This window comes from Pinus tabuliformis, chromosome 2_2 (assembly GCF_031772625.1).
Source record: "Pinus tabuliformis cultivar Carrire ecotype Pingquan chromosome 2_2, CPIR1, whole genome shotgun sequence".
NCBI classification, from domain to species: Eukaryota; Viridiplantae; Streptophyta; class Pinopsida; order Pinales; family Pinaceae; genus Pinus; species Pinus tabuliformis.
In genome coordinates, this window is record NC_142300.1 from 779845314 (window position 1) to 779858529 (window position 13216).

The 13216-nt window shown below is 30.0% G+C and overlaps 1 protein-coding gene across 1 annotated transcript; it reads right to left on the minus strand.

Annotated features, from left to right (window-relative positions):
- Nucleotides 1–12397: 12397 nt before the first annotated feature.
- Nucleotides 12398–12991, minus strand: LOC149195009 (aspartyl protease family protein 2-like). Its single transcript, XM_089407868.1, has one exon. The coding sequence runs from the start codon at nucleotides 12989–12991 to the stop codon at nucleotides 12398–12400; it is 594 nt and encodes a 197-aa protein (XP_089263994.1).
- Nucleotides 12992–13216: the final 225 nt, after the last annotated feature.

The following is a 13216-nucleotide window of genomic DNA, read 5'->3' on the forward strand; positions in this document are numbered from 1 at the left end:
CAAAAAGTAGGGAAGGAAGCATTCTAAGGTCACTGTAGTTTTCTTGACTGAACAAGTTGAGGAAGTTGGTTATGGAGAAAATGTTTTGGAAATGAGAGCGGATGTGAGTAAGTGCTAGACAATATAAGAGTGTTTTTCATTTTCGAATCTCTTAGTATCGCAAAGGAGGCATATTCTCTAGTCCCAAGGTATCTTGGGAATGGACCAAGGTTTGGTTTCACTCACAAGATCATGAGAATTAGTTCTATTCCTTGCAATATCCATTCTCTTCTTAGCGCTGGTTAAGACACAAAGGTAATTCTAGTTAGCAAGCTTGGGGTTGATAACCTCCTTATAGTGTCTTAACTTCCTTTTCCCCTCTACCTCCTTATCACTCCACAACTTATCCTTAAATTTGCAAGTAATGACGTTTTTAATATTATCTTTATTCCCCAAGATGATCTCCTTCTTTATCTCCCAATGATTGATCTAGGACTTGGCATCCTTATGCCACCCTCGTCTGAGTCGAAGGTGGTTGTGACTAGAGTTAGAAGCAAATTTTGGGAGTCTCTTGGCTTCCATGTTGTACAACTTATTCTTATATATCAAATGCCTAAGCATAGTTGTACATTCAATGGAGGAAAAGCTAGCCTCAATTAAGAAATTAAGGTAGAGAGTATTACCTTTAATCTTGGTAGAGAACTCCTTATCACTCCACAACTTATCCTTAAATTTGGAAGTAATGACGTTTTTAATATTATCCTTATTCCCCAAGATGATCTCCTCCTTTATCTCCCAATGATTGATCTAGGACTTGGCATCCTTATGCCACCCTCGTTTGAGTCGAAGGTGGTTGTGACTAGAGTTAGAAGCAAATTTTGGGACTCTCTTGGCTTCCATGTTGTACAACTTATTCTTATACATCAAATACCTAAGCATAGTTGTACATTCAATGGAGGAAAAGCTAGCCTCAATTAAGAAATTAAGGTAGAGAGTATTACCTTTAATCTTGGTAGAGAGTTCTAATAGAAACATGTACATCCATGGTAAAATTTTCTCAAGCAAGTGTCTTGAATATTTCTAATTTAAAATTTTTATATTTTTAAATTTATAAGTATATTTTAATTTTAAAATGTAATGTTGATATAAATATGAGTATGCATATTCATCATGTCCAACTTCTCACCCCGATGGGGGATAGCACAAGATTTGAAGTCAAGGCTTCATGAGACTTCATTTCTACAGCCATTGCCAATTGAACGACCCCAAGTAGAAATAAGTATATTTTAATTTTAAGATGTAATGTCAATATAAATATGAGTATGCATATTCATGATAAAAAGTTATAAAGTGGAGGTTTATAATTTGTTTCATTTATTAATGAAGCAATTTTCTTTATTAATGAGTCAACAATTAATATTTGCCATTTGTATGCTTTATTATAAGTTAATAAATTGAGATTTGTAATTTGTTTATTAATTAATGAATTTTATTTTATTTTATTTTTTATTTTGGTATGGATGTGGAAATTATATTTTTCTAAATTTTTTATGTAATAAAATATTATTTTAATTTATTATTTTATTTTTTTATAAAATAAGATGAAATATTTTTTAAAAATAAAAGAATAAATATTTTTAATAACTTCAAGTTGTGAATTTTAAGTTTGGAGTGGTATCTTAAAAGTTTAATAAATTCAAGTCGTCAATTTCTTTTAATAAGTTTGAAGTAGTATTTCAAAAGTTCAGCAACATATGGGATAGATAACATGATGCATGTGAGATTAAATTTTCTTTAGTATTTTGATGTTTTAAGTAGTGTGAGTTGTAAGTTTAGCTGAGACATTTTTTTTTTGGGTATTTTGATCATTTAAGTAGTGTGAGTTGTAAGTTTACAAAAAATTTATTGTTTGTAAAATTAATATAGTTATTTTCAATTCATATTAAATGTTTTTTATTATTAAAAAAAAAAAAAAAAAAAAAACAAGTATAGAATGTAAGTAATAATTTAAGACTTTTACCGGGTAAGGGCATTTTCTTACCATGTTTATTTGATTGGTAAAAGTAACCATTTTAACTGTGTTGACTTCTGTATTTTATGTTGAGTTGGAGGAACGGTATTTTTAATTTTCGTTCCCTCGGAGCAATTGGGGTAAAGGTGTATTTAAATTATTTTTTTACAATTTTTTTTAGTGGCTGAGCTCGGTACATTTTTTTTCATTTTTTAAGAAGAGTGTTTTACTGTTTGTAATTGCCGAATTTCCAATTAACATTTTTTTTAATAAAAATACAATATTTTTTAACACATTTTTTAAATAAAAATAAAATATTTATTTAAATAATAATGTCTTTACAATAAAATATATATCTTTAAATATTATCATTTTGATAAAAATATCAATGTATATTTATTATTAACATTACAATTTTATGTGAAAGAAACATGCTAAAAACATTTTATTCTCTCTTTATCATAACTAAAATATTTCAGTGTTCATGTAATGAACTTAATTTAATATCAAGAAAGAAAATAAAACATATTCAATTTTTAGTGCGAAGAAGATACATAGTTCTTATCCTTAAAACTATTTTAATATCTATATATTAACCAATTTATTTCAATGTCAACTTTAGATATATGTATATATATATAGAAATGCCCTGAAACAGTTCTATTGGCAATTATAGTGATATGATTTCTTTATGAAATATGTGGTTCCAGGTTCAAATTTCTTAATAAAAAAGAAAAATACGATTCATTTAATTTTTAATTTAAAATTAATATTTCACATTTAAAATAATAATTAATATAATTTATAAATAAAATATTTCAATATACAAAATTAAAATTATATATAAAACTTATTTCTTCAAAAATAAAAAATAAAAACTTAAAAATAATTATATATAATTATTTTTAATTTTTTATTCTTCAAATTAAAAAAAAATTAATTTCAAAATAAATTTATACTAATCCACACCCTATATATAAATTTCCAATAATTATTAAAATTTATTATCCATCCTCAATTAACATCGCTATGAGATATCATGTCATGTGAAATAGTTGTTATTGTGTTATGCCATGCCATGCCATGATATGATATTATATCATGGATATCATCGTTATCTCTTTATTTGGAAAGTTAAGAAGACTCCAACTAACCGTTGTGAGATAAGCAAATAATTAAGTCAATAATGATTTTGTGATTTACGTATTTTAAATTGTATTATAATTTTATATTATGGATATCATCGTTATCTTTTTATTTAGAAAGTTAAGAAGACTCTAACATACAGTTGTGAGATAAACAAATAATTAAGTCAATAATGATTGTGTGATTTATGTATTTTAAATTGCATTATAATTTTATTAAATGATTTAAAAAATAAATTTATTTTTTTAATTATTTTTTAATATAATATTATTTAATTATTTTTTAATAATTAAAATTTCAAAAATTAATAAAATAATTTATTGAATTTTTTAATTTTTATTAAAAAATAATTACAAATAAATTTAGTTGAATGATCTATTTATATTTTTTTGGTTGGTTGAATAATATTGTGTATTAATAATTGAAATAATAATATAATATGAAAATTATTTTGGGTGGTTGAATAATATTGTGTATTAATAATTGAATTAATAATATAATATGAAAATTATTTTGGTTGGTTGAATAATATTGTGTATTAAAAATTGAATTAATAATATAATATGAAAAAAAAAAAATGTTGCGTAATATTAAGTGAGTTAATTGTTTGATAAGAAAATATATTTGTGATAAATTTAATATGAATTTTTTATATAATATTTAAATTTGATAAAAAAAAATATTTTAATTTTTTTTAAAGTGAAAAAATGTTTTTAGTATTTTTTTAAATAAATAATGTCTTTTGTTCTTAACAATAATTTAGAATAGTTATTATATTAAAAGACATTGAGCTAAAGTTTAGTTTTTATATATAATTTATATAAGTAAGTTGAATCAAAAGAAGGAGGGAGAATGTAACATTTTGATGCTTTGTAAATTTTGGGTTTTGTTAGTTTAATATTGGTGAATGTGCAAGTGGAATATTGTAGATATTGTTTTTAAATATTTTTAAATATTATAATTACTTTTAGATTTTGGTCTTTGTTAGGCTAGTATTGGTGAATGTGCACATAGAATACTATAGATATTGTTTTTAAATACTTTTAGATATTATATTAATATGTTTAGATATTAGTGAATGTGCAAGTGAATGTGTAAGTGGTATATATATATATAGAGAGAGAGAGATAGCCGTAGTCTAAAAATTATGCTTTTTTGCCCTGAAAGTTATGGAAATTCTAGTCATATTTTGAAAAAATTCAGCAGGGATTTTTGTAAATCCAAGTAAAAGCTGTTAAAATTCATAATTTTAGGTGCCCTAGACGTTTTTGATGGTGCTGAATCTATTTCAACCATCGAAAACATGATTCAAACACTGCATCTACAAGATTTTTTGAAATTTTTTTGCCCAATTCCGGCCACTTTTGGCCATCCGGGCAATTCCTCTGCCTCCGTAGACAACTCCTATATATATATAACCCAGTATGAAAGGGATGTGGTAAAATATTTCACTCTAAAAATAACGTGGTAAACATTATTGAATCTAAAAATGTTTTATAATTTAGTATAGGAGAGATGTTATCCCATAATATTACAAAATAATACATACATTAAAAATATTAATAACAAAAAAAATCAATATCCAACCTAAATATTAGTAATAATAACTTTATTCAATATTGGCCATAAATAAATTAATTTAACATCTACTATAAATAACATAATTTTACATCAACTTTATATATAAATATAAAGTAATCGATATTTAAAAAAATAAAAATCTGTAAGTACTTTCTACTTTTTAGCATGAGGGAGAGTGTAATTTCTTCACTGCTTAATATAGAGTTTATAATTGAGATGTAAAATAATATTGATAAAGAAGTATGAAATTCCTTTATACTTAGCAGAGAGTTAAGATATGTCTTTTTTTGTTTTTTGGTTTTTTTTTTTCAACTTGGGAAAAAATCTTAATTTTTCATTAACATAATGATAAATTATATTTTGTAGATACATATAGTTGTATGCATTTTCATTTTCCTTCTAATAGCTAATCGGAGGAAAAATATTGTGTTTCTCTCTTCCATGTAAAAAAAACTCATAGAAAAAGGATCTCATATAATCTTACTCATAATTTAAATTTAAACAAAAATAAAGTCTTCCCTTGCCTCTGGGGGTTTCAATAAATCAACATTTTACATTGTTTACATCTTTTAAAGCATGCAGATATTAAAAACTATAATTACATAATTTCAATACATTAACATTTTAAGCATGCAGATATATAAAACTATAATTACAGCCATAGTGGTGCGAAAACTTTGTAGGTGTTGTCTATGGAAAAAATCACGGCATAAATCATCTAGCTGAAGGAAACTCGTGGGGCAAAGCTAAGACATTTTATTTTACAAACAAATATTAATAACAAAAAAATGGTTTCAATGTCAACCATAGTTTAAATATTTCAATTTTCATATTAAGTATAGAGAGAAATAAATTGAAAGTAAAAAATTCCTTATCATATAGAGAGGGGTATTTAATATGGAGTTTGACATACAAAAAAGCATTATATAGAGAGAGATTTTATTTAAAAATATATTAATAAGAAAAAAACGTTTTAATGTGGATAATGTGAATACAATATTTCAATGTCTATGTTGAGAAAAATATTCTATATTATAAAAAAATTCTTATGGTTAAAACATATTATGTTGAATAGGTCAAAATCAAGGAAATGTTGAATTTTTTTTATGCTCATAAGAAATTAACACTTAGTATATATATATATCCATCTTAACTCTATATCTATCAAGAGAGATGAAATCTTTCAAGATTTAAACCTCCTTTTGAATGTGAAGCTTGAGAAAAGATTTGCACCTTGAGAGATTTGATCCCTCTTAACACTTAGTAGATCCAAAACTAAAATAAACCTACACTATTATAACTAGTAATTGCACCAAATGCTGCAAAGGGAACGTCGTAAGGTAGTAGCATAGGAAAGAGTAGCACTGATAGTGAAAGTGTCAACTGCAACATTTGGAGCAAAAATCAAGGATGCAGTTAATAATCAAAATTGGTCCTGAAAATTTTTGGTAAAGCTAAGTGTATGGAACCACATTTAACATAATTCCATATATGGCACTTATGTTCTCAACTATGTGTTAAGCACCCACACATGTTCTCAACCTCACTTGGAAGGGGGGGAGGTGCATACTGGTCAGTTGTGAATTCTTTGTCATTACAATATATCAACTGAGGGTTTTCTAAAAAAGGGTCGTAGGAAAAAAATGGGTGCAATTAATCCATGGCTTCATAAATATTTAATAGAAATAATTTGTCAAATTTTAATGCTAATGTAGTAAGACTGTAGGTTTTTCTCATTTGTAGCAACAATCCAACCAAACACTTTCAAATTCAATCTTAGCAAAGATGACTCATTCGAGTCTAATTTCCTTTAGTGTCAATTTCTAAAGATCCACTAAGAACATGCCATGTCATGTCTGTCTCCAAAGCTGGTAGATTGTTCAACAAATTCTCATTTTCCTGCTCCCATATAAATCTCTCAACTTTGGCATTTGGGGATCCATGGTTGCTAGATATTTCAAGCTTGGATTCCACTAAAGTAAGGGTATTTCCAACTAGGTCACCACTATATGCAGTTATCTGAATTGGGTCACCATTATATGAAGTTACCCTAACTAGGTTACTCCTATATACATTTATCTAGATTGGGTTTTTATTGTATCTAGTGACTTTAATGCAATGCTTGGCTGAGAACAACATTCTATGTCAACTTCAGTGCCTAGTGAAGCCCCACTTTTTGATTGCATATTATCACCATGTATTGGCCATTGCTTGAAGCACATTTACTTTCAAATCTTAAGCCTTCATTCAAAACTTTTGCATCCTTCATTAATGAGCCCTGCAATATAATCCAAATGAATAAACATTACTATGACAAAGACAAATGAGGTATGTATGTTCTCGTAAGTCTTGTTACATTCAATATGTATGCTCAGAGTAATTCATTGGACTGTAGTCATGCCAAGTTCTGAAATTAATTGTTGTTTTGCAGGTGGAGCCAAAGAAAGCTAGATCAGATATATGCTTGGGACAAGATGTGTTCAATTTGATAGTGACACATGACTATGACCAAGGAAAACCCTACCTTATGTGTAGTTGAAAATTTTAACAAAAATTGATAGTGACCATCCCCCGTTTTATGGATTAGTAATTAATAATGTTGGCAAGATTAATTCATTAATAAAATTCATATTAGTTTGAATTTAGAGTTCCTATGAAATTAGTGTAATGTGGTGAATTGTGTTTTGTTTCATTTACTTGGAATGTGATATGTATATATTCATAGTTTATGTCTAAGAGGACTCATAATTGTTGTGTCACGTTGATGAAACTATTGTATCTTTCCCTACATGTTCTTGTAGCTGTCACAACAATCTCACTTCTCCTAGGGCTTGTATTTAGTATGTAAACCTTATTCACTTTGGCAGAGTCCTCTTAATTCTTTTTTTAATTGAATCAATTGACAGGATACAAAGTTCATGCACTTTCAATTCATTACAAGAGAGATTCCCCACATCTGACGAGTCTGAGTGTACAAACACCCACTAATAGCAATAGATCTCCTCTCATATGATGCACTTCTCACATGTGCCTAATTAGAAAACATTGGCATGTCAAGCTTAACTACAAAGAGTATTGTAGAGTGAAATTCCTATCACAAACTTCAATTACACGATATATTACAGTGATTGGAATATTGTTGTTGAACATCCAAACTTCAACAACTTGATCTATATTTTCAACTTCAACTACAAGCCACTTGATCCATATGAATCTTTAAGTAAGTAACTCAATCATTTTCCCCTATCTTTTAACACTTCACTATTTCTGATGACACCTTATCAATTTTTCATTTAAATGCTAATAACTTAAGATATCGTTGGTCTTGTTTATGTCTTTGATGGTGCCTTTACAGATGATAATGCATTGTTTTGGGGAATCAAATACTGCAATGATATGCTTTTGGAAGTTGAACCAATGGGGAATGTCTAGTTTGAATTGCTACTTCAGAAAGATAAGCAAGATCCATCATGCTTATACTCAAAAAAATTCAATGTAAAACTTATATAAACTATTTGAATATACATATTAACTAATTTATTTCAATATCGGCTGCATATATATATATATATATGGTTGATATTGAAATATATATATATATATATATATATATATATATATATATATATATATATATATATTAAATGTTAAAAATTATAAAATATTTTAATGCTTAAAAAAAAGAAGTTATTAAAAGTATAAGAAAAAAAATAATTACTTTGTAATAGGAAAGACTAATATATGTAATTCATTCAATTCTTGATATAAAATTATTATGTTGCATTTAAAATAATAATAATGATAATCAAGTTATATTATAAATAAAATATTTATGCAAAGTTAAGTAATATTAAGGTGTACTTATCCCCATTAGGGATGCATATTGAGAAGATCGGAGGAATTGGGGGTTGTTCCCACCACCTTATGAAGGGGATTGCATTAAATGGAGGGTTGGCATGGCCACCACTATGCATGCAAAAGCATGCGAGCATAGTATATCTCATCATTCATGTTAAGTGGTGTACTAAGGAGGAAAAGGGGACAGTAGGTCCGACTGAGATGGCAATGTCATTAGGAAAAATTTTGGATCCCCAAGAAATGAGGTACGACTTGCCTTTCAGGATAATTTTGGGTTAGCTAGAGGTGACTGGTTAAAAATAATTTGGGGGTATAGTTGTTTGGCATCTCCGAGAGCATCTCTAGAGGGCAAGGATAACATAGTGAAGCTATATGTAAGTTATGTAAGGGAGAATTGGGTGTTGGTTCTACATGTCACAGGGCTAAGGAAGTCCATTGGGATTTTAAACCATCTTCTCGCTGTGGACCATCACGTTTTGGCTGCTCTCAATGTAATTGTTACATAGGGGCTATCGACTCACAAAGTTCACTACAACATGGATAATGCTTAATCTTTATTGTGCTTATAATTTAGATGTTAATATTTTTCTTGGCTTTGAGTGTTTGATTTTGGTGCCAGCTTCTAGTGTTGGCTTCTCGTACTGGCTTGGCCATTTTTTCGTCTACGTAGTTGTAGTAGTGTGATTATATCCTTGCGTTGTGGTGCCTTTCCTTTTACTTTTTTCAAGCCTTGCATGTAGAAATGTTGTCTTATTATTTGTTGTTGGTTTTCTCACTCTGGGGTTTGGTCTGGTACCTTTTGGGTTTCATCATCCTAGTCTTGTCAAAAAATATTACTTTGTCGTACCTTTGGACTCAAATTTATGTTCTTGTCCAGTTATGTGTTAATACTAGGAGGATACATCTATTTGGCTATATACACCACCAACGGATGAGAAGTAAGTGTGTGGGGCAGGTCACGACCCACAAATTCGAAGCTGAGCCCAACAGTAGGCTCAGGAGGCCGTTGAAACCTTCCATTTGGTTATCCCCTAGAAAACCGTAATGAAATTTGGCAATTGGAAACCCTGACAGCTAGAGATAGGCAAGCCTTCTCAAACTCAGAGATAATGGAAAAAATTGGGCAGTGGTTTCCTAACCTAGTCATACCAAGGAAAGGAAAAAGTAGTATTTCAATGCCTAATCACTATACTAGAAAATGAAAACCATGTTGGGCAGTGTCCTCACTTAAAAGCGGGTTGAAAGATACAATATGTTTGCAAGTCTTGAGGATGTCAAACATTTCCAGAGAAAGCAACAAGTTTATCTTGAGAGAATGGATGCTTGGCTGGCTCATATTGAGAGCCACATTTCGTGTGGTACTGTTACATTAGCTACCATAGAATCCAATGCCAAGGATCCAACCCCTGTTATCTCTAAGTCTTAGCTTCTAAAATGTTTGTCGGCAGTTTTGTTTTCTTCGATTATGTAGTAGATACTTTAATTATGCTTGAGTTGTTAATAATTTTGGAGTTTTGAACAAATTATTCTATAGGTAGGTGGTTGAAAATATATGGTTTCCATATGGATAGATTGAGACCACATACTAAAAAACATGCTTAAGATGGTTGGATGATTGATACACTAGGTTAAAATGATTTTGTCAGGCAATACAATATTAGCCTAAAAAAATGCTAAGATCTACTTAAAAATATATTAATTAAAAAAAAATGTGGACAAGGTTTATAATAAAATATAGTAATGTCTATATTAAGTAAAATGTTTCAATCTCAATTGTGTCTATTATATGAGTTGAAAAAAATATATTATTATGATTAAGACATTTCAAGTTGTGCATTTTGATTTCTTTTTAAGTATATATTTTGGTCAATTTTGTTTAAAATTCAGCAAAAAAATTGTTAGAATTATAAGTTTACGCAATCCAATACCCTCCCAATGTGATTTTCAAGGGATTGAATCCATTTATCAATTTAAAAATACAAAGAAACTTGCACCTTACTATATTTACTAGATTTAAATTTGTGATTAATACCCTAATTTAAGACAATAAAATATTTAAATCTTTGGAAACCGAACAAATGTGTTTGTATAAACTCTATTGGACCATTTCAAATTCTTCCCCGTTATGTGCCTCCGATTCCAATCGATTACGGCATCAATTGAATACGTTAACTACACATCCACCGATGCATTCAATTGGTTAAATTTTTTTTATTTAACCAAGTGACTTTTTCTCACATTGTGGCCTCCCATATTGATTTAGTTAGGAGGTTTGGAAATGATATCAAAGGATATACGTTATTTTTTTATGAGCAAAGATTTTGGAAAAGGTCGTTAAAAGTTATAAAAGGGTTAAAAGTTCTCTTTAGGTCCTCTTTCTTAACGAACATATTTGGGAAAGGGACAAGGTCTTTAAAGTATGCATTATCATTGGTTTCTTTTCTAACGAAGTTATTTGGGGAAGGGGTAAGGTTTAAAAGTATTTTTTGACCGAGGATTGTGGCTTTGAGTGCTCCTATGGTAAATAGGAAATAAAGTAAAGTAAAATTTATGTAAAGGTGGTTAAGTGTAACTATCATTTCAATGGGAATATGGTTAACTATGTATTATGTATTATTTATATTATTTGAAGTTACATAAAATTAATTAATTACTCTCTGTTTGTGATTAGTATTTATGATAGATCATGCAATGTCTTTACATTGACAAGTCTAGCACATGGAAGCTATGCAATGTCTTCATATTGACAAGTTTAATATATAGAAGATTTGCTTTTTAAGGATGAGATGAAATAGATGAAGAATCTTTTTGATAATTTGTGTAAGTTTGAGATCAGAAGGGAGAGATTTATTCAAAAGTATAGAGAGAACGAGAAGTGAATCTCCAATCACTATTATCTCTTGAATTTTTAATTGCACAACTTGTTATGCCATAAGGAGTTGCCCTCTGAAATCAACTTTCCTCTTAGATTACATGTACATTCGTGGGCCCTGGATTTAGGTGTTAGATGATTAAAATAGTTTTAGCCATCCAATTGATTCAACCGGTACGATATTAAGTTAGTTAGAAATTTAATAAAAATTATAAGAAAGTTAGGTTCTGGAATGTGAAGACTCCTTCGACACCTCATTTGGATCCCCCACTGCTGGTCACGGTCACGGTGGATTGTGGGATGTAGAAACACAGTATACACTGTGACAACCAACTTTCAAAACAACAGGGCACTGACTGGATATGTTTCCTACAACGCGAAACGTCACCCTTGTGCAGTAGAAACTACTGCCGCTTTGACCCAGACTACGGTCATGCAGGTGGAGCATGACATGGAGCACGACATATAGTTAAATGGAAAGATGGTCAAGTGACCTGGACATATATCTTACCCTACATACCCAGGTGCCAAAGTTCCATTTAGCTACTCTGTCTTTTGAAGAATTTGTTGGTGAGGGTTTTAACATTGGTCTTCTGGGGAACAAGGTAAACCTCCTCACATTCCACAGTCCCCCTGTTCTCAAACCCTCTTCTCGAAATTATTATTGCTAAGACCTTTTGTGGGAAAGGGGATTCGACTCCCTTTCTTCTCTATTTTATTTCTGTTTTATTTTGGGCATAGGAATCTGAAGAAATTTCGTTGCAGTAGATTCCCAATAATACTTTGCGCTGGTTCTGTAATGGTTCTGAGCCCTAGGCATCTCACGTTGTCCTCGATCTATAAGATATAATTCTCTAGCGGCGATCTAAATGTTTTTTGTCCTCAAATACAATTGAAAATTCAGGAAACTGCAATTCATTCACACCCGAAGTGTTGAAGCATAGATCAAACTACTGTGGAGACAACGTTGTAGCCATAGGATATGTAATTGTCACATTCATGGCCTCCAGTATTATTTTATAGGCCTCCTCTGGAAAATAAGTGACAGAAGTCCCAGAATCTATTATTGTGCCCCAGTTGCCAAATTCATCCAGCTCCCAAACATTGCTGGATATAGGAAGTTTCTCTCCATTTATGATGATTTCTTCAATACCCACGTAATAGAATGATGATCTGCCTCTCAAAATTGGAGTATATTGAATTGGCCCTCTCAATAGTGAGGAGCTTGATTCTTCTATCATGTCTCCAAATACCAGAGAGCTTTTCACAGTGGTAGGCTCTAAATAGTCTCTTAGGCAGTAAGAGAATTTACCTCCATATAATCTTGTTGTTTGTACTGCAAATGAATTGGGTCCTTGACCTAAACCCAACACGCCTCCTGATCCGGCCTCTATGTGGCCTTGGTTCTCCATTCCGCATCCCATCAACACATTCTCTACCTTCAGTGTCCTCCCAGATGTAGAACTCAATGTAATTGTATCATAGATATATGGACCTGTGGAGAAAGAGTCATGCATATAACTCTGAGTATATTTGCAGGCCATTTTAGGGTTAATAGTGCACGATACTAGGGAAGAAAGGGCATAACATTTTCTGGAATAACAAGGTAAGTATGAAAAAGATGAAGATCTATCTGGATTGAAAAAGATGCAATTATGGCAAGGATTGTAGATCACCCAAATGAGATCGCTATAGGTATCTTCTATAGGTAATATTTTTTGAGGCAGAGTTCCAACATAGAGCTCTATGAAATAAAGAGCGGTTCCTAG